Below are 23,015 nucleotides of genomic sequence, written 5' to 3' on the forward strand. Positions count from 1 at the left end.
TTTTCACTACTATCATTATATCACTATTATTTTTTACTACTACTATTATTACTACTATCATTATTCTACTCTGTAGAAGGTTTTTTTTTTCTTAACATATAGTGTATATAAATGTTGATAATTTGTATTAACATCCATGATTGGAGTTTGTTGAGGATTTTAGCTTACTCGGTTCAACTCGGCTCAACATGCTGCAGATGTCGAAATCTGATATAGATTTTCTGCTTTAAAACATGGACTGAAAACCTTCAACAATTTTGCATTGTGTGAACAAGGCCCTACTGTGATCCACAGTCCTGTTCCTTTACTATTGCATGGGTCACCATAGTATAGCATATTAAGCAGATAATCAATGATTTCGAACTGGACTACCTGTCTTTCGGAATCAAAATCCTTAGGATAAGTCATCAATATCAGATTGGTGGGCCTCTGACACCCGGCACACCCACCGATCAGCTGCTATCTGGTCCTATGGCTGCAAGATGTAAATCATGTACAGAAGCGGAGCAGCACAGCGCCGCACACTGTGTAGTGGCCGCTCTCGTGTACTGCATGCAGCTATGACATATAGATGCAAATGCCGTGTGTCGGACCTCCACAAATCATACGAATGAACTATCCTAAGAATAGGTAATTCATCATAATCCTGGACAACCCCTTTAACTCCCTCCATGGCTATCCACAGGGTGCAGATGGCGGCTGGCATTGCCATACCCCACTAGATCTCAGTGATGATTTCCACTTAGTCGGTAGATCCCCAATTATTGTATATTTTTAGCAGCTCAGTTTAATATTTTCATTTTTTTTCCTGTGCAGTTAATATATAAATACAATTTTTTGACACTTCCCTCCAACCATAAGAAATGAATTCTGTTTGTTCCCAGGAGTCTGTATCTGCCACTATTGCTTCCTCACTCCGCGTGCCTAATTTGGGAGATAGTGTCTCCGATCGTTCAGGATGAGATTTTCTCCGGGGGTCTCTCTGCAATATTAATGACCTGGTTCACATTTTAATAATCTATTTTTATTTTTTTATTTTTACTAATTATTCCAGGCACAAAACCAGAGGGTTTGCTGAAAGCCAACTATGGCGCCATACTGACCCAGATCTCGGACGCTCTCCGCGGACTGCACGACATTGTGAAAGGTAACGCCGCACAAGTCATTCATCCACTCATCGTCTGCAGGGCTGCATTTCCAAACAGACCTTTTTATTTTTTCTCTTTTTAAGAAACCAATTAAGAGCTTGTAATCCTGGAGTACATCACTGTCCCACGGCGCCATATTGCCTTCACATTGCAAAAGGTTCTAATGCAAAATATACTCTGTGCCATATCTGTACCTGATTCTCGTAATGGCTTCTGCCCGGGTGGGATCTGGATGAATGGCCGGTCCATATTAGGCTGCTTTCACACCAGCGTTTTTTTTTTTTGTTTGTTTTTTTTGATGGACGTAAAAAAACCCGCAAACGGCATGTGACTGTATCCTGTTGATTTAGTGTTGAACACATGGAAACGCAAGTGTTATTTTACAGGATCCTTTCACTAGCAGTTTATGGGCGGGCATTGGAGTCATGTGGGTCGGGGGGTGCGGGCTGTGGGTCGGTGGGGGAGGGGGAGGGTGCGGGCTGCGGGTCGGTGGGGGAGGGTGCGGGCTGCGGGTCGGTGGGGGAGGGTGCGGGCTGCGGGTCGGTGGGGGAGGGTGTGGGCTGCGGGTCGGTGGGGGAGGGGGCGGGTTGCGGGTCGGGGGGAGGGGTGCGGGAGAGAGAGAACGGGATCCTTTTTATCTGCATACCACCGTTCACATGCGCTCGCGTGCGGTACAGTCAGGATCCAGTGAGATACAGTATTTGGACGCAGATAAAACACTACATGTTTTTGAAATTAGGTAAAAAACCAAACAAACGGATCCGTTTATAGAACGCATGCACGCGCATGTGAACGCATCTGAACGCAATTCCATTGAAAATACATTGCAATGACAACGCATTTGTCATGGATCCACTCGGATGCGGTTTGCGTGTTTTTTAACGTCCTTCAAAAAAGAAAAAACGCAGATGTGAAAGCGGCCTTAGTTGGTCGGGCTCAGTTCACACACTGCAGTTTTGGCTCCTGCCACAGATTTCCTGGCCTAGGCCCGAGCTCTTTATTTACAATCCATGATCTCTAGCCCGGGGGGAATCGGGAAAGAAATGCTCCATATAAATCTGTTCCACTAATAATGGGATTACTCAGGACAGCGTAAACTTAGATCTACTGGATTCAATCCCTATGAGATCTATTTTAATTATTTGCTTGTGCAGACATTATTGGGATTTCTGATTCTAAACTTTTGAAGGAAATCTGTCTTCAGCCCCCCCCCATCTGTGAGCAGCACGATTCATGAGCGGAGACCCTGATTCCTTCATTGTGTCATTTACTAACCTGTATGCTGTCTGGATAAAAAAAAATGAACACTGTTTTCTCTGCTGCAGATCTACAAGTATTTCTGGATACTGAACACTGTATAACCTCACCCACACCGATTGGCAGTTTTCTGCCTATGCACAGGAGACAGTCGGTAGTGGGGCGGGGTTTTATAAATCTTGTGACTATGGAAGATTACATGGTAGCAGGTTTACTAGTACTCTAGTGATAATCTCCTGCTGATGAAACAGTGATTTTAATGAAAAATACAGCAAACTGCTCACTGAGCCTCAGCATAAACCCAGCGCTCAGTGATTGACTGCAGAGGTCACATGCTGTAGATCACAGGTCATTGCTGCAACCACGTCAGTATAGGCACTGGCGCGGCAGGGGCTCCAGTTCCGTGTCACTTATTAAATAACAAAAATGAGACCGCTTGACAGTACAGTCTTCCTCCCATAAATGCACGCCAATATATATACAGGTATAGTCCATGCAAGATATTAGGTTTAAGGCAGCAATTCAGAAAATTGATAGTGTTCAATACTTATTTCACCTCTCCTATAAGTAAATATATTTCTAAACAAGCTATTGACATGAATTTCTCGCCACATGTTTGTAACAGCCCGTCCAATCCACATAGGCAAATAAATCAAACCATAAATTTAATGATGCGTAATAATGAGAAATGGCATAAGGAAAAAGTATTGAACACCCAAAGAAAGAGATGTGCAAAAAGGCATGGAAAGTCATGACACCAGCTGAAATCTATCAGTAATTAGAAAGCAATCCTACCACATAGTGATAAATAACTGGTTCAACTGATTCCTATAAGAGGTGTCTCATTACCAAGGTGCCACACAAGAAACCTCTCATGATGGGTAAAACCAGTGAGCTGTCTCAAGACCTTCACAAAGTTCGGTTTCTATCCAGTAGTATACATTTCCCATACTCGCGGCCACATGGGAGAATCATCACAGCGCACACTGCATACAATGTGAGGATTCACAAGTCTGCAGGTACATTGAGTAACTGCAGACTTGTCATTTTAGATCGAATATCCCCTTTTTAAAGGTTTTTTTTTTTTTTTTTTTTAAGTTAATGCAGTTTGGTCTAAAAATGATTTTTGCAATTGGGATCCGCCACCAGAAGCAATTTTATAGAATGGAGATCTGTGCATTCTGTGAGGAAAGCTGCACTAACAAGTGCCGGGGAAGGCACTATCATGGCAAAACAATAGTGTGTGCCACAATATCACCTCTGCAACACATCAAACGTGGCCAACCGCATTACCTAATTCTCCATTCAGCAATAGACCATGTAATACAGAAGCTATAAGAGGCAAACTATGCAGAGGTCATTGTGCAGAGAGAGCGAATTGGTGAACTATAATTTCACCTATTGTGAATGGTGGATTTTGCGTTCTCTTCTACACATTCCAATGTCTTTCCACTGTTATCCTGTCTGTGATGATAATGAGACTGCTGAGAAGGGATCTCTGCAGAATATGAAGTGTCAGGGTTTTTTTTTATTTGCAAAACCGCAACATTTCCATCGCAACGCTGTTAGTAATTGCACCACATCCCCAGTCAAAAGGAATTTACTAGATATTTAGCCAACTACCATTATAAATGTCCTGCTGAAAAAGATGAGGGAACAGGAGATAATACTATCTGGTTTCTCATATATTTACAAGTTTGCTTTCCTCTGTCATTTTTTTTTCTCTCATTTGTTTGTAAAGATAGGGGCCTCTTAAAGGGAAGCTGTCACCAGGATTTTTCTCCCCCATCTGAGAGCATAATAATGTAGAGACAGAGACCCTGATTCCAGCGATGTGTCACTTACTAAGCTGTTTGCTGTCAATGTTTTCTCTGCTGCAGATCTAGCAGTTATACAGAGCTCATTAATATGCTGGACTACCTGGCAGCACGCCAAGTAGTCCTGTAATAATGATCTACTGCTAATTGAACAGTGATTTTATCAAAACTACACTAAGCAGCGCAGTAAGTGACACATCGCTGCAATCAGGATCTCGGTCTCTACATTTTTCTGCTCTCAGATGGAGGAGCACAAATCTGGTGACAGATTTCCTTTAAATATAAAATTATAGTATGTGGTTGTTGTCTGACGCGGTGTCCGGGAGCACAGATAAGTGAGGCTGTATCGTTAGACACCGGATCTGTAAATGATAACGGTATGATATGTCTCTTCCTATAGTAGTGCCTTCCTCTGGAGGACTCGCTTGTTTATGTCTCTTTTTCCTTGTTTTTGTCATTGTAGAGCTTTCCAGGCACTACAGTCATAAAGCTGCGCTCGAGCAGGAGCTGCCGGGAGCCACCGATAAACTGAAAACCACAAATGATTGCATCTTGTCTTCACTCGTCGCTCTGACCAATGCAGCCAGCAAGGTAGTGATCTAGCTGCCGTCAGTACCACTGTCTCCATGTTATCACTGGGTGGAAACGCGTCGTTAATGTTATATTTTGCTAGTGTCGCGCTTTTAGAACTATATTTAAAGGGCATGGAGCGCTACACTACATGGAGTAAAGTATGTGACCCCCTGGTCTAACCATTGGATATGATCATTACTGACAGAAGTACACAGCCATGCAGCTGCTATAGACGAGCATCAGTCGCAGCACAGGGCATGCTTGCCTCCATAGCCTGTAATGTAACTGTTGGATCCAGGCTTGATACTTTTCATAGAATCTTTACTCCCTTCTGATCAATCATTTATGTTATATATCATCGTACCAAAAATCATTATTGGTGGGAACAAAAAACCTTCAGATTTATGGACGTTTTTCCAGAATTGCAGCTTCATGTGTGGCTTAGATAAGCCGCTGATATAGGTATGTGAGGTGTCTATACATATTAGATGAAGAACAGATGAATGGCCCAGTATCTTCAGACTATAGAGGTGTCAGGAGAAAGAAGGATCAGGCATGTTGGATTTCAGCATGCACAATCTGTCGACCTGCTATGCTGTCAGTTTATTCACTCTCGCATTGACAAAACTATGCACATTTGGCCAAGCCATGATCATCGTGAGTAGAGATGAGCGAACTCAAGGTATAGTTTTTGTACTGAACAGGGTCTTTACAGAAAAAAAAGAGAGATTGGATGCTTTACATATGCAAATCACTCGCGCAGGTACGCTCTGTGCCTGGGTACGCTCTGTGCCTGGGTACGCTCTGTGCCTGGGTACGCTCTGTGCTTGGGTACGCTCTGTGCTCGGCCCAGTGCAAGCCACTTACAGTATTTGATTGCGCTGGGGGTGACAACAGCATGATCGGATGTAGTGTGCACCAAAAAGTCAACAGTAAAGACCCTGTCAGTGATCTGCTTACGGCTGGCTGCATGTGGGCGCAGACCCAAACTGCCCAATTTGTGACCTCCATTGGGGTTCAGGTCCAGTCAAGGTCCAAAACCAAACCTTATCTGAAGTCCAGCTGAACCTTCTGAACTGAACTTACACGGGTCTGCTCATCTTTACTTGTGAGTAGGGCTGAGCGGATCCGGATTGTAAAACTCCGGATCCGCGCGGTTTCAAAGATTTCTGGGTGCCGAATCCGGAATTCCGGGTTCACGATCCGGATCCAGCCCCAGTGAAAAGAATATAAAGAAAAACAGAAATAAAACAGTGTTTCAAACTTACCGAGACTCTGTGTCATGGCGGAACACTGCTTCCAGGTTTCGCTTTCACTTTCTGTACTGTGCATCTACAGTATACACACAGCTTTCCGTGTTTTCTTCGTCCACCGGCCGTCCTCAATCTGTGATTGGTTTCAGGCAGACCGCGCCCCCAGCCTGTGACAGGGTCTGCCTGCTGTGCAGTCATCGCAGCGGTCATTGTCTGCACCTTCAGCGGTTGTTCTCTATGGCCACTGGCTATGTAGCAGAGCTGAAGTGGTGTGGGACCTTGTGTGGATTACGCCGCACCTGCAGGGTGCTCGGGGTTAATAAAGTGGTGGAGGGTGTGTGTTTTGAATTTTATTCCAAATAAAGGATTTTTCTCTGTGTTAATTTACTTTCATTTATAGGTTAGTGTGATGCAGATATCCGATAGACGTCTGTGCCATTACTAACCTAGGGTTTAGTAGCAGCTGTGCACTGTTATTAACCCCTGCTATTACCCCGATTGCCACCGCACCAGGGCAATCAAGAAGAGCCGCTAAAGCGCTGGGATTGTCACATCTAATAGATGCGGCAATACCGAGTGGCTGTGGCTGGAATACCAGTCCGCAGCTGGCATTATCATGGCTAGGTATCAAAATTGCAGGGGACCGCACAGAGTTTTTTTTTTAATTATTAAAATAAAAAAAAAAAAACGCATCACCGGCACAGCCGCGCACACTTCTCACAGGAACGTCAGAAGCGCTGAGGAGGGGCGGGCCGGTTCTGAGGAGGGGCGGGCGGGATTTTTCTCTCTCTTTCCTCCGTAGCCGGCTATTGCCATTCTCGCTCTGCACTCGTGGTACACCGGTGTTCTGCGAGTGCAGTGCGATGTTTCTCTCGTCCCATAGACTTGAATGGGTGTGAGAGAAAGAGGATCGCATTACACCCGCAGCATGCTATGACTGTTTTCTCGGTCCGATTAGGGCTGAGAAAATGATCGCTCATGGGTGCTGGCACATAGGGTAATATTGGTCTGAGTGGAATGCGGTGTTTTATCTCATTCCACTCAGTTCGATTTTCATGCCGTGTGTCCTAGGCCTAACTTGCAACAATAGGTTACTCAAGTTGACTCAAAAGGACCCCTATCCAACAGCCACGCCTATACACTATGGTTGCAAGACTTGATCCCTGCAAACCTATTTCAGCTAGCGGCATCCTTGGCGCCTCTTGTTTGTAGGCATGACTCGCATTCTACCACCCCGATGACGTCGTCCCGGGCTTCAGAAGAGGCACCGTGGATGCCGCAGGTTGGAGAAGGTTCACGGGGCTCTTGTTTGGCAGCCACGGAATAAGGACGTGGCCACTAGTCCAGGTTCCTGCAGATACAGATAATTGCAATATAATGAGCATTTTTTGTCTTTATTCTTACATTTCCCTTTCTCTTCTAACAGATCGCAACCTTTTTCTCCAACAACCTGGACTACTTCATGACATCCTTAAGTTACGGACCAAAAGGGAGGCCCGGCTTCACCAACCCCCTGTCAGCCGAAATGATGCTCCAGTACAAGCAGAAAGCCGCCCGGTACATGAAAGCTTTAAAGACGGTTAGTACAGGAGGCGCAGTCTCTCCCCTCCCAGTATTTAACCTGCATTACGTCCTGATTAGAGAACAAATATTGTCTCCTCCGCCGCCGTCCTCGCGTTTCAGGCTGCCAGTGAGATCCCCACCACAGGTCATTAAATATTTAGATCCCAAGCAAAGCGGATACTGCTGACAATTTGTGCTGAACAAGTCTGGTCCGCAGCATTAATTTATTTTCATGCCAGCAAAATGTCGTCTGTAGGACTCTTCTGAGCCCTGTGATATTTAAGGTTTTCATTATAATTGGGTAGTGTCTGCCCCAGGAGCGGCTCTTACCTGCAGATCCGTACAGCCATTAATTGTCGGAATGAATTGATTTTTATTTTTAGGATCCTTGTCTTTTTTTTTTTTTTTCTTTTTCTTGTTCCTTCTCTATAATGAGTCTTCTTCTTCTTTTGAGCTCATTTGTAACATACATTTTTTTTCGGTGGAGAATGAACCTATTTTATAGCTGATGATGATAATAATGAATGGATAATTGCACTGGGAGGAGGAGCTCATACTCAGCCCTTAGTTTAAGGTCATATCCAATTTTTTAAGTGTTTTTTTTGCATCAGAGCATAAGTTATGTAGTCAGTATTCATTTTCCGAATGGAGGAAGCGAGCACTTTCATCCATGGAATATTTATGTGCCTGCAATTAACGTCCCTGTATATGTCCAGCATTAGGAGGGCCGTCATTATTAAATACATTTTTCTTAGTATCGGCCATGATGCAAGGCACCGCAATAAGATCTGCTCTGGATATTACCTTCTCATTACCATGTGTCGTATGGAAAAGGAGATTTAAAAGCCTATCCTTAGAATTTCTTACCAGTTAATCGGATTATGATCCTTGCTTCGTGTGGATCTGATTGCTAGGTTTTTGACTAATTTTTAGCGGTTGCTCCTCTTTTTCACCTATTTTTTGCAGAAATTTCAGTGACTGTCCCATTGATTTAAAGGGAATCTGTCACCACATCACTGGAATCAGGGTCTCAGCCCCAACATTATTCCTGCTTTCAGATTAAACGACAAAGACCTGTTGACAGATTCACTTTAAAGGGTAATCTGTCACCAGGTTTTTGCTCCCCCATCTGAGAGCAGTATAACATAGGGGCAGAGACCCTGATTCCAGCGATGTGTCACTTACTGAGCTGTTAGCTGTCATTTTGATAAATTCAATATTTCCTCTGTTGCAGATCTGTTATAGAGAGCTCATATAGAATAGAACATGGAATATGCTGGACTACCTACAGCACAATAAGTAGTCCTTTAATGATAAAATCACTGTTTAATCCGCAGCAGATTATCATTAAAGGACTACTTGGTGTGCTGCAGGTAGTCCAGCATATTCTATGTTCTATTCTATAAAGCTCTCTATAACAGATCTGCAACAGAGGAAATATTGAATTTATCAAAATGACAGCTAACAGCTCAGTAAGTGACACATCGCTGGAATCCGGATCTCTGCACCTATGTTATACTGCTCTCAGATGAGGGAGCCCCCTCCATTCCATGGAAGTGTGTGTGTGTGATTTGCTTCTCCTGCACCTGTGATGCCTCCACTTAATGGGGGTTTAGCTGTATCGTGGTAAAGTACTAGTTTTTAGCCTGGGCGATTACACACTGCAGCCCATCTTTGCTGTAAGTAATAATTTTTGGAGGATATTTATTCCGCTTTTTGTTGCTATTATTTCACCTAATCTGGGAGCAGCACAATGTAGGAGCAGAGATCCTGATTCCAGCAATGTGTCACTTATTGGGCTGCTTAGTGTACTTTTGATAAAATCACTGTTTAATCCACAGGAGATTATCAAAAGTACACTAAGCAGCCCAATAAGTGACACATCGCTGGAATCATGATCTCTGCTCCTACATTGTGCTGCTTCCAGATTAGGTGTAATAATAGCAACAAAAAGCGGAATAAATATCCTCCAAAAATTATTACTTACAGCAAAGATGGGCTGCAGTGTGTAATCACCCAGGCCAAAAACTAGTACTTTACCAGGATACAGCTAAACCCCCACTAAGTGGAGCATCACAAGTGCAGGATGAGCAAATAACACACACTTCCATGGAATGGAGGGGGCTCCCTCATCTGAGAGCAGTATAACATAGGTGCAGAGATCCTGATTCCAGCGATGTCACTTACTGAGCTGTTATTTTGATAAATTCAATGTTTTTTCTGCTGCAGACCTAGCAGTTATACCGAGCTCATAAATATGCTGGACTACCTGGCAGCACACCAAGTAGTTCTTTAATGATCATCTCCTGTGGATTAAACAGTGATTTTATCAAAAGTACACTAAACAGGCCAATAAGTGACACATCTCTGGAATTATTATCTCTGCCCCTATGTTATTCTGCACTGATTAGTTGCCAAAAACCTGGTGACCGATTCACTTTAAATCGAGTCTGTTAACAGGTCTTTGCCACTTAATCTGAGAGCAGCATAACGTAGGGGCAGAGATCCTTATTCCAGCGCTGTGTCACTTATTGGGCTGCTTAGTGTACTTTTGATAATCTCCTGCAGACTAAATAGTGATTTTATCATTAGAGGACTACTTTGTGTGTTGCAGGTAGTCCAGCATATTCATGAGCTCGCTATAAAAAAATCTGCAGCAAAAACATTGAATTTATCAAAATAATAGCAACATAACGTAGGGGCAGAGATCCTGATTCCAGTGATGTGTCACTTAACGAGAGGCTGCGCTGAGATTTGGTGGCAATAACTTGGTGACAGATTCCCTTTAAACTGCATTGAAAATTTTAATGACCCCGTTCAGATGAACGAAACAGGTTTTCTACCAAAAAATCTATTATTTGTTGTTTTTTTTTTTTTGCAGTCGCTGCACTGATCTTAAAAATTTGTAATAAAAAGCGATCAAAATGTTTTATCTACCCAGACACGCCTTCAATGAAATCATCAGCTTGATATGCAAAAAAATTAAACCTTCAGATCACTGAGATAACAGTTCCCGCAGTCCCATCCCCCTTTCTAACTTTTGATGGAGTTACTTTCTGCGATCTGTCCTCGGGTTCTGGTGTTTTCTGGCTGTTTTGCATTTATTTTCGGCCCCTGATTGTCGGGCTGGATATTTGCAGTAGTTAGCAGATGTCCAGCGTATCTAATAAAGCGGTCACTAACTGTACAAATGAGACTATAGATGAACGGACCGGGTGTAGCCGGTGTACAGATAAATGATTCCGCGTGCTTATCTGTCCTTTGTCCATCCTTCCTCTCCTCGTACCTTTAGCGTCGTACCTGATCCCTTACCTAATTTACTTTTCATGGTTTTACTGCTCTTTGTTTCCCTCCTGTATAGTTTATGCTTTAGTCTGTATTATTATGTAAAGGAAGGGTACGAGGGGGGCTCATTACCTCTGGATTTCCAATTAACGTGACAATAAATCCACTGACTTGAAGTCCTGGCGCTTCCAGATGCTGCGTGCAGCCTGCCCTCCGCCTCCGAGACGCTGCACCGCCTTAGTCATCTATGGGCTCCCCTTATGGTGAAAGTTTGGGCAGTTTCACTTCTGGTCATTTTCTTGTATATTCTAAGATATATTCTATCCCTTTTATAGCTTTCTTGCACTGATGACACTTATGGCTTCTAAGTATGAGAATTTGTCTTCTGAGATCTTTTCTTGCATGTGCTGCTGTCCTATAGAAATGTACGGACGCCGCATGTATTGCACATTACTGCTTCACGGCAGAAAGTTTGTAACTTAATCTGTTGTCTAATATTAGAATTAACACTGAGAAATAGATCAAGAAATCTGTGTTCAGCCATGGCATCCCCCTCCTCAATATCTCGTGTGTGACTATAAGGGTACTGTCACACTTTAGCGACGCTCTAGCGATCCCACCAGCGATCTGACCTGGTCAGGATCGCTGGTGCGTCGCTACATGGTCGCTGGTGAGCTGTCAATCAGGCAGATCTCACCAGCGACCGGTGACCAGCCAGCGCTTGGTTACCCGATATTTACCTTGGTTACCAGTGCACACCGCTTAGTGCTGGCTCCCTGCACTCGTAGCCAGAGTACACATCGGGTTAATAAGCAAACCGCTTTGCTTATTTACCTGATGTGTACTTCAGCTACATGTGCAGGGAGCAGGAAGCTGGCACTGGCAGCCTGAGAGCGGTGGACACTAGTAACCAAGGTAAATATCGGGTAACCAAGCTAAGCACTTTGCTTGGTTACCCGATATTTACCTTGGTTACAGCTTACCGCAGGCTGCCAGACGCTGGCTCCCTGCACATTCAGATCGTTGCTCTCTCGCTGTCACACACAGCGATGTATGCTTCACAGCGGGAGAGCAACGTCAAAAAAATGAACCAGCACTGTGTATAACAATCAGCGATTTCACAGCAGGGGCCAGATCGCTGCTCAGTGTCACACACAGCGAGATCGCTAATGAGGTCACTGGTGCGTCACAAAAACCGCGACTCAGCAGCGATCTCGCTATGTGAGAAGCACCCCTTAGACAACTGCCTGCAGCAGGAGCCTCCCCCCTCTGCCCTTTCTCACTAAGCTCCACATCTCAGCCTGTTTCATCAGTAGTAGATTAACTCTGTGTTCTCTGCAGCATCTCTGCCAGATGGTTTGAAGTAATAGGCAGAAAATCATTGTGGCTTAATTTCTTTTTTTTTTTAAGGTACTTAAAAGGAATCTGTAAAGCTGGGGTCACACTAAACGACAGCGACAACGACGTCGCTGTTACGTCACCATTTTCTGTGACGTAGCAGCGACCTTGTAAGTCGCTGTTATGATCGCTGCTTAGCTGTCAAACACAGCAGCCGAAGCAGCGATCATAACGACACGCGTCGCTGTGCTGCAACATGTGCAGACTGCAGGGAGCCGCGCACACGGAGCGCTGGCTTCCTGCTCTCCTAGCTACAGTACACATCTGGTTAATTACACGATGTGTCCTGCAGCTACATCTGCAGAGAGCAGGGAGCAGTGCACACTGCTTAGCGCTGGCTCCCTGCTCTCCTAGCTACAGTACACATCGGGTTAATTACACGATGTGTCCTGCAGCTACATCTGCAGAGAGCAGGGAGCAGTGCACACTGCTTAGCGCTGGCTCCCTGCTCTCCTAGTTACAGTACACATCGGGTTAATTACATGATGTGTACTGCAGCTACATGTGCAGAGAGCAGGAGCCGGCAGCACAGGCAGCGTGAGAGCGGCGGAGGCTGGTAACGAAGGTAAATATCGGGTAACCACCTTGGTTACAGCTTACCGCAGCTGCCAGATGCCGGCTCCTGCTGCCTGCTCGCTTCATTTCGTCGCTCTCTCGCTGTCGCACACAACGATGTGTGCGTCAAAGCGGGAGAGCGACTACCAAAAAATGAAGCTGGACATTCAGCAACGAGCGACGACCTCACAGCAGGGGCCAGCTCGTTGCTGGATGTCACACACAGCGACAGCGACGGGACATCGCTGCAACGTCACAGAAAATGGTGACGTAGCAGCGACGTCGTTGTCGCTGTGTGTGACACCACCTTAAGGACGATCAACCCCCACCATGGTCATGTTGATTTTTGAAAGATAATGTCATCCACCCATGTGCTTTATGCAATCTGCTGTTCCCTTATTGATAAATTACTGTTTTAACTCATGCAAATGAGGATTAAGTGCTCTGAGCCTGTCAAAGCACTTCCCAAGCCTTTGTGTCCCTGGCTCTATTTCCAGCACCACCCCACACTCCTTTTGTTTGAGTGACAGCTCACTGGCCCGGACTACACAGATAACCTGTCTGTCAAGCAGAGGAATATGGGGGATGAGTAGGGAATACAAGTCAGGGAAGCCGATGATTGGGAAGTGCTTTCACACTCCCAGAGCACTTAAGCCTCATTTGCATATGAATTAAGACAGCAGTTTTTCAGTACTGCAGCACCAGTAACATCAGTAAACGTATGGGTGACAATATCCTTCAGAAAACATAATCGCCATGGGATACTGGTGGGATATTGGCCTGTCGTTTTTTTTGGGGGGGGGGGGTGGCGAGGTTCTGGGCTTGTCGGGGGTATTAGGAAAGGGGGGAGCCTGCACCAGTTGTTGCGGAGGGGAGGAGCCCTGCGCTGTTTGGGCCTTGTTCTCTACTCTGATGACCCCTAACCATATTTTTCATGCCAAGATGCATCTCTGCCAACCATATCCTGAGTGTTGGGCAGAAAGCGCTCTCCGGATTGTCATCCCGTGAGGCTAAAGGTCTGTTCTTGATGGGATGATTTTACATACCTGGTTTTGTAAAAGAAGAATAGCATTTCATTTTTCGTCTTTTTTTTTCAGAGAAATATTGGCTTTAGTTGCTTCTTTTCTTCTCCTTTTCCCCTTTCCTTCCCCTTTTCCCTTTCTTTTCCTCTTCCCTTGCCCTTTTGCCTTCTTGCGCCCTCTTGCCCCCTTTTGCCCTCTTGCCCCCTTTTGCCCTCTTGCCCCCTTTTGCCCTCTTGCCCCCTTTTACCCTTCTCACCCCCCTCCGCCTTTTTGCCCTATTCCCCCCCCCTTCCCTTCCCCTTTTGCCCTTGCTAGTTCTCTACTTGCTTTCATTTTGCCTCTTTAATCTGAGGCTGTGGTTTTGAGTTAATTCAGATATTTTAGTTTTAATTCATCCTTTGCGACTTTTTGAGATGCCGCCATCAAATGTTTCTTCAATTGTACACCATTACCCCAGTGGAGTACAAAATGCCTGTCCCCCACAGTGGAAGACTAACATGTAATCTAAATCGCGGCCGTTATCTGCATAAAATGGTCAGTTCGTGCTTGTTTACATCACATTATCAATTACAGCGGATGAAAAGGAGATGGTCCCTGTCCAGATGTGGCTCCTTTTGGGAATTGGCGTGGTTACATTGCAGGAGCTGCTCTGTGCAGTGTGTGGTTTCGGCTAATGAGATGATGTCCTTCTTCTGTTCCAGCCTTGTCCAGACTCTGTGCCTTACGAGGAGGCGTTGGTGAATCGCAGAGTGCTCCTGAGCTCTACAGAAAGCAGGGAAGGCCTCGCACAGCAGGTACGGCGGGATACATGGCTTCACAACAGTGGGCAGAAACTTATGCAGTGTACTCCACTCGCAGGACACATGCGCACTCACTTTGGGGGAGTTCAGATAAGATGAATGCTCATCCAACGGGTATCCAGTCCGCATTGCCAATCTATAGTTTATGGTCACACTGGTCGGAGAGCTGCCAGCTGCAGGCGCCTGTAAATCTGGTCATTTGTGCAATGTCCTCTCTCCTGCTGCCTCCTCACCTCTGTGATGTCTCCTCAGGTGCAGCATAGTCTTGAGAAGATCAGTAAACTGGAGCAAGAGAAGGAGCACTGGCTGCTGGAGGCGCAGCTGTCCAAGATCAAGTTAGAGAAGGAGACGCAGCGGATATCGGATATAATGAAAAATGTGGACAAAGGACGGCCGGCTGACCCCGCACAGGAAAATGCCTTGTTACATGTGACCGACAATGCCATGGAAACAAAAACTACAAGTTTGGTAAGAGATCATCAGATATCATTGATTTATTTGCAAAATAAAATAGATAAGACTAAAAAATAAACACAGTCTTCTCTAGTTATTTTTGGATTGCTTTGATCAGTATTAGTGAAAAAATGTCTCTCGCTCTGGAGGACTTGGCACGGCCACTGTAATGGCCCATTGATTTTGTTTCATTATAATTCTAGAAGAGAGGGGTTTCAATGCAGGTCCCCTCACTATTGACAGTAGATTTTTATATATCCCACTACAATGGTGTAATGTGGCAATCCAGAAATAAAGAAAACAACAGACTCCCCCCTCCCCCCTGCCCCTCCCACATGTTTTTGCATCTCAGTCCATTTACTCCAAAAACCCATTTACATAGGAGCAGAGATTGATTACATACAAGTCAATCAAAATTAACTTATGTCCTTGTTCACACCTGCTAACAAAGCTTTATGGTGACAGAAGAGTGCTGCACCCCTGAGGAAGCATTTGTGAAACGCGCGTCGGGTTTTGTGGGTGAGCTTTTTATTACCAAGTACATTTTGTTCCTACCTCTTATTACCTTGAACATGTACTGTGGGCTTGTTATTCACTGGATCCCCTAGTCATATGATATATAAACACAGGTATTTCTATAATGTATATTTTTTTTCCGTTTTTTTTTTTTTTTTTACTTGACTGTGGTTTCTTTTTTTATTGGGAGTGCTCACCCACCAGTTTTTGGGATGTTTTGTTTGTATTTGTTTTCAATAAAGGCCTAATATTTTAAATTTATATTTCGGATTTGAGTTCTGGTACTTGTTTGTTTTTTTTTTATTTGTTTTTTTTTTATTTTTTATGCCTTCAGTGCCTTTAGGGACATCATACCACCCTCAGAGATTACAGATTTTGGTAGCTTATATATGGTTAATCTGTACTTATTACTAAGGTGGAATAGGTAGGATCCAGAGCTCTCCGAGGTCTAGATTGTGTCTTCACATCTCTCTGATATTTCGGCACATGGCATACTTGGCTTGTATTTCATTTCCTAGTTTTATTATCTAAGTTACCTGTTTATTTCTTTCTTTATAGATTGGCATGTTAACCACGAGTAGCGATAATCTGCAGGTATGGTAGATGACTTCACATCTGTCTAAACACAAATAATTGACTGTCAATCAATGAAAAAAAAAATCCAATCAGCCAATCCAATCTCTTTCCAAACATATGACCATTGGTGCCTTACAGCCAGCATGAAATAGAAAAATAGTAGTAGAACTGCTCCTGGTTTTTGGCTTGGTGCATCCAGACCATACAAGCCACCTGTTTATTTGCTTTTAAGTCACCGTTCTTTTTCTATTTTTTTTTTCTATGCCATACATACCCATATGTGCCACTCAAAATGTTCCGATTGCTTCGTATAGAATATAGGATTGGGGTATTCAAAGTTTGCTTTAACTTGATATTGGCAGAGGAATCCTCTGTCTTCTTCTCCTGCTCTGGTAGCAATGTCACATCCAGATCATTGGCTTCATAACTCACCGCTGCATCCTCTGTGCAAAAGAGAGGTCACCTTTAGGGATGAGCGGGCACTACCATGCTCGGTACTCCTAACTAGTGATGAGCGAGCACTACCATGCTCGGGTGCCCGGTACTCATAACTAGTGATGAACGGGCACTACCATGCTCAATACTCGTAACTAGTCATGAGCAGGCACTACCATGCTCGGGTGCTTAGTACTCGTCACTAGTGATGAGCGAACACTACCATGCTCGGTACTCGTAAAGAGCTGTCGGATGCTTGGACATGCTCGACTAGTGTACAGAGTATAATGGAAGTCAAACGTTTTTCTGGAAATGCTAGGGTGACCTAGAAGTGACATTGGGACCTGCGCATGAGCCAAATAGTGCAGCAGACCGCGCATATGCCAGACCTATGCTGAATTGTGTAAGAGGCATGTAGATGATACAAAGGATATCATGGAACTGGCATAGCGCAGATTGAAAAGGCAGCCTGCCTAGTCCAGACCTACAGTGAACTTATTAATATATGACATGGGAGTTATACAGCATCCACAGCATGCCAAGCTGTAATAGATATATTTTATAAAATAATGTTTAAAGCCATACAGCCTGGTGGTATTGTTATCAAGGGTTGCCTTTAAAGTAGCCCTTCAATTTTTAATTTATTTATTTATTTTTATTTCATCCGGTCACTATTTTCTCTCTCTCTCTCTCTCTCTCTCTCTCTCTCTCTCTCTCTCTCTCTCTCTATATCTCTCTCTCTCTCTATATATCTCTCTATCTCTCTCTCTCTCTCTCTCTCTCTCTATATCTCTCTCTCTCTCTCTATATCTCTCTCTCTCTCTCTCTCTCTCTCTCTCTCTCTCTATTCTATATTATATATATATTATAAATCAGCTACTATTACTTTATTTAGTTGTTCCTTTCTATCTGGAAATTCATGGTATACTTCTCTATAGTTAAGTCATGTGATCTGATGGTGACCCCTTCCTGAGAATTGAATGGCTTTATGTTTTTGGATGGGGGTCACCATCTCAGTTACCAGAAGTTATTATACAATGCAATTGAACGGATGTTAACACTAAAATCCTCCACACAGTGGGGAGAGGCTGATGTCAAAGATAATGATGATGATTGCACAGTGTCTGTAGTTATAATGTAGGTGATGACAGTACAGCCTCCCTGACTGTGTAATTATAGTAATTATTACTTTATTTAGGCGCATATATGGAAAGGATAATCTCTTTGTAATTCCATCTATAGCTGGTTATGTGATGATGTGCTGATGTAACATGGGATTGATAGCAGTGCGTGAGGAAGAATGCCGGGTATCTAGATGGAGACTGAACTGCATAGAAATACACAGGGTCGACTCCAGGTTTTTGTGGGCCCCAGGCGAAAGAGTATCAGTGGGCCCCATCCACACACAGACACGCATATACACAAATACAGACACATACAGGCATACGTACACATACATATATTTAAAGAGAAATTCAGAAAAACGCACAAAAAAAGCCAAATCCATACCTCCTCACCTCCCCCGCTTGTCTCCATCCAGCTCCTCCAGGGCATGTGGCTGTGCTGTACTGATTGGTGGCTGTCACTAACAGACATGGCCACACACAGAGCACACTAACGCTGCTGTATATACATCACAGGAGAGGCTGGGGACATACACCTTACTGTGGGGCATACACATTATGGAGGAAAGGGGTATACAGCAATGGAAGATCATAGCGCTCCAGAGGGGGGGGGATACAGCTCTGAGGGGTATACAGCACTGGGGTGGAGGGGGACATAGAGTTCTGGGGGGGTATATAGCACTGGAGTAGAAGGGACATAGAGCTCTGCGTGGTATACTACAGCACTGAGGTGGAGGGGATATACAGCTCTGGGGGTTATAGAAGTATGCAGTTCCCACATTCCCCAATCTAATGTAATGCACCCATATTGCTCCACATAATTTAATGCACCCACATATTCCTCCAAAAATTGTTATGCAGCCCCCATAGTCCTCCATATAGAATAATGCACCAAATATTCCTCCATATAATGCACCCTCCTATTCCTCCATTATAGTATTATGCAGCCCCCATATCGTTTAATGCAGCCCCATAGTTGTCTGGTCACCTTGAATAAATAGTCACTTCCTCCTCGTTCCTCAGCACGTCCACTGCTCTGACAGCTCAGTACACAGGCGTGCACAGTAATGGCATCATCGCACTCCTTTGTACTGAGCTGTCAGAGGCAGAGAGGGAAGACAGACACAGCAGGAGAATGATGAGACAGGCAGCGCACCGCTCTCTGTTATCATTTCTTTAAATTGTATTGGCATCTGTGATGCCGATACAATTATAAGTGCGATCCTCATTGGGGGGCCGTGGGAGGGGGGAGGCGCGGTGCAGCGCTGGTACCAGGCCTCTCTGACTCACGGGCTCCAAAGCGGCCGTGTGGCCTGCCGCCATTGGCGGTACGCCACCATGCCGTCTGCGAGTGGGCCCTGGCACTTGTCCAGGTGCGCTGGGTGCTGACGCTGGCCACGGAAATATATACACTGTATATAAGAGACAGGCAGATTGTGACAATCCTCTAGTAGGGGGCAATTCATACATAATCCATAGATACTACTCCCCGGTCACCATTTGGAGATTAAATAGCGATCTTCTGGTTTACTAGTGTCATTGACTCATCTGGAAACTTCAGGATTTGACCCGTACAAGAAATCTGGTTTCTTTGCTTCCTGTAGAAGTTTTGCTGGCTGCAGCCCCATGTCTGCGCTCGGGGAGATTAATGTGAGTCTTTTACAGTGAGGACACGCTTCTCTCCCAGATCCGTGGGCACACGGTGCCTCTCCGCAGTCATTATCGCCGCGCTGGCTGCACAGGTCAGGGTTTGATGTAGATAATGCCAGCAGGAAGTTTGACTGACAGCTGAGATGTTGATCAGCTCGTGGAGACGGACCGATCATTCTAAAAATAATCCCTTTTATTGTCATGAACAGGTTCCAGATCACGACTCAAGGGAAGGACTGATAAAAAGTCATTACATGACAAGAATAGCCGAGCTCACAACACAGCTACAGCTGGCAGACAGCAAGTCCGTCCATTTCCATGCGGAGGTATGTCTGGGTGCTCCTAATTGTCAGATGTGGATGTACAAGTGATGTTCTCTGGTGTATAGGGAGATGGCATTCAGTAGGTGGCTGGGAGCAGATTGGGAAGAAAATCTCATTATTTTCCGAGGAAATCAGCATTTTCTAAGCCAGACTCAAGATCCTATTCTATGTCTCACTGACGCCATTGCTGCTGATGTGAAGGATGGCATATTGCATATTGATAGTCAAATGCAACGAGCAAAAATAAATCCGACTGGATCGATAATGGCATTGACTTAACCCCTTCCTGACATTTGATGAAATAATATGCCCTACGTCAGGTCTCCATGCACGCAGTGAGCTCAGGAGATACTCTGCACCATACGCCGACTGTGCTAAAACAGCTGGCATCTGCCTCTAGACAGCAGCAACCAGAGCTTGCTTCAGTCACTGCTGTTTAACCATTTAAATGACTAACAGTGACACGTAAATGGCACGATTGCCGTTGTGCACATGATCCTGTTCCCATTGTACCCACAACAATGCGATCCCTAGGTGCCGACAACTTGTCATGCCATGACGTTAGTAGTGCAGTATATCAAACAGGTGATCAACAGATTCAGATCCTTTATGGAATTTAGAAATATGGGAATTATTAAAACCATTTTTAGAAATAAAAAAAAACAAGAAAAACATTTACTCCCTTTTTCAGTTTTTAAGAAAAAAGAGGGGAAAAAAAAAATGTATATAATAATCTTTATATAGCGCTGACATATTGCGCAGCGCTTTACATACATCATCACTATCCCCATTGGGGCTCACAATCTAAATTCTCCATCAGTATGGTCTTTGGAGTGTGGGAGAAGAGCGGATAATCCAGAGGAAACCCACGCAAACACGGGGAGAACATACAAACTCCTTGCAGATCTTGTCCTTGGTGGGATTTGACCCCTGGACCCTAGCGCTGCAAGATTGTATGTAAGGTTTCGCCACTCCCAGAAAAGTCCAAAATATCAAATTAACTCGTACAATAAACGAGAAAAAGAATCAAAACTTCAGACTTGCAGGTCTTCGGTCACCCCACCTCCCTTTAAAAAAAATAAAAATAAACTATATAAAAACAAAAAAGGTTGTATGGACCCCGAAATGGTATCAATAAACATGTTACCTCATCACACAAATAACAAGTCCTCATACAACTTCATTAACGTTAAAAAGGTTTGACCCAAACCAAATTTTTATTTTCTAAATACAACTTTCTAAATTTTTTGCATCACTTACATACATATTTTCTTTTTTAATGGGAACCTATCAACAGATTTGGCGACTATAAGCTGCGTCCACCACCAGTGGGCTCTTAGATACAGACTGGTCAGATGGGTGCAGACTGGTCAGATGGGTGTCTCCATTCTCTGGTAGCGGCGCCGCCTCTTTTGGCTATCTTTGTCCTCCTTCTGAAGCCTGGGTGCATGACGCATCATCAACACAGGCCGACATTGAGGTCCTGCGCAGGCGCACTACAATACTTTGATTTGTCCTGCTCAGGGCAGATCAAAGTGCGCCTGTGCAGGACCTCAGTGCCGGCTAGTGTAGATGACGCAGGATGCATCATGCACCCAGGCTTCAGAAGAAGGAGGACAAAGATGGCCGAGAGAGGAGACTCCAGTACCGGAGAACGGAGACACTCATATGACCAGGCTGCACCGCACCATTCCTTAGGTGAGTATTATAAAGTGATTTTTACATTTTATACAGTGGCCTGGGCTCTTATACAGCATTCTAACATGCTGTATATATAAGAGCCCACTGGTGGTGGCTGCAGCTTATAGTCCCCAAATCTGGTGACAGGTTCCCTGTAAGTTTGCTATTGCCTTATTTGTGCTGATCTGAATAATCACAATTCCAGGTCCATTTAACACCATAAAAAGAACACAAAAAAAAAATAATAAAACTATGTTGGAATCGCGTTTTCTCTGACGCCTCGTTGGGGGACACAGGACCATGGGTGTTATGCTGCCTATCCATAGGAGGACACTAAGTAGATGCAAAAGCATAGCTCCTCCTCTGCAGTATACACCCTCTGGCCGGGCCAGGCAGCCTCAGTTTTAGCTTAGTGTCTGTAGGAGGCACATCCTTTCAAGGTTTTATTTTTTGAGGGCGACGGTTTCTCTTTGGGACCGATCTCCCAATACCATCAACGGGCGGGAACGCGGTGTGTCGTCTCCACGTACCCCCTCCTGCGACGCTGGATCCTGGGCTGTCTTTTACTGGACGACGGGTCCCACAGACACCGATTTTCCAGAGCCCATGGCAGAGGCACAATTCCTCAGCCCCTCTTTGCAGGCTCTGAGTTGAACATGGCACCTGTGTGGCCGGACACAGCAAGCTGACTCTGCTATTTCCACTGCCTGGACTGAGGCAGCGTTAAGGTGAGATCCCCCCTGACTGGTTTCCCAGACAAAGGGAGAAAAGACTACTGAATTCACAGTATTTATTATGAGAAAGTCCCTTGCTGATTGCAAGGAGGAGAGCCCCAGTGATCCTGAACACACAGTGTTAATTTTTTCTCTAGCTGCGTGCTGGCTGGAGGAGGGAGGGGGGGGGATGGGAAGGGAAGAAGTCCCTCGCTGTTTGCAGAAAATCCTGCACAGATGATTTACCGGTGGCGGGGGGAGGACCCAGAGCTCAGGAACTCACACTGTTTATTTGCTCTGCTTATTTGCTCTAGCTGCGTGCTCTGATTGCAGGAAAGCCGGCAGAGATAATCCACCAAGCTGTGTGCTGACTGGAGGGAGGGGGAGAAAAACTGTCACAGAAGCTCCCTTCCCGCCGTTTTTTGCTACCGACAGCAGGGGGCACACTGACTTCTTCTTGGCGCTCTTTTAGCGCTAAGCCCCGCCCCCCACGGGCCACGATAAGCCCCCCCCCAGGGAAGCGTGCGAAGTTCTCCACAGAGCTTACGCCTTCCTGAGGACGCAGGGCCATCGGCTGATTCTGGTGAGGTGCTTGCTTCACTTGTAGCTCTGCTGAGCATTGCTCCCCCTCCTGGCATACTCCTATTAGGAATATGCAGAATTCTAAGGGTACTAAGAGATTATTCAGCCTGCACTGCCTGCCACGCTCAGCTACCACGTAAACACACCTCTCTGTGAGTCCTGTGCCCCTATAGCCCCCCAAGACCCCCCCGCCACCACCGCCGCAACAGTCAGCCCAGAGCCTAGGGCTCCCGGCCCACCGGAATGGGCACAGTTTCTGTCCCAATCTATGGAAAAACTGTCACAGAACCTG

The 23,015-nt window shown here is 45.0% G+C and overlaps 1 protein-coding gene across 2 annotated transcripts in view; it reads left to right on the forward strand.

Annotated features, from left to right (window-relative positions):
- PPP1R21 (protein phosphatase 1 regulatory subunit 21) overlaps window positions 1-23,015 on the forward strand; it is a 187,801-nt gene that overhangs the window by 122,048 nt on the left and 42,738 nt on the right. The window contains exons 13-19 of one of the 2 annotated variants that reach the window (XM_075339212.1): window positions 1,055-1,147; window positions 4,686-4,813; window positions 7,475-7,627; window positions 14,573-14,665; window positions 14,924-15,139; window positions 16,199-16,234; window positions 19,635-19,751. In XM_075339212.1, the coding sequence (XP_075195327.1) occupies window positions 1,055-1,147; window positions 4,686-4,813; window positions 7,475-7,627; window positions 14,573-14,665; window positions 14,924-15,139; window positions 16,199-16,234; window positions 19,635-19,751 (836 nt within the window). The remainder of the gene's footprint in view (window positions 1-1,054; window positions 1,148-4,685; window positions 4,814-7,474; window positions 7,628-14,572; window positions 14,666-14,923; window positions 15,140-16,198; window positions 16,235-19,634; window positions 19,752-23,015) is intronic. The other variant, XM_075339213.1, reaches the window with a different exon arrangement.

The sequence above is a fragment of the Anomaloglossus baeobatrachus genome, chromosome 3, assembly GCF_048569485.1.
Source record: "Anomaloglossus baeobatrachus isolate aAnoBae1 chromosome 3, aAnoBae1.hap1, whole genome shotgun sequence".
Lineage (NCBI taxonomy): Eukaryota > Metazoa > Chordata > Amphibia > Anura > Aromobatidae > Anomaloglossus > Anomaloglossus baeobatrachus.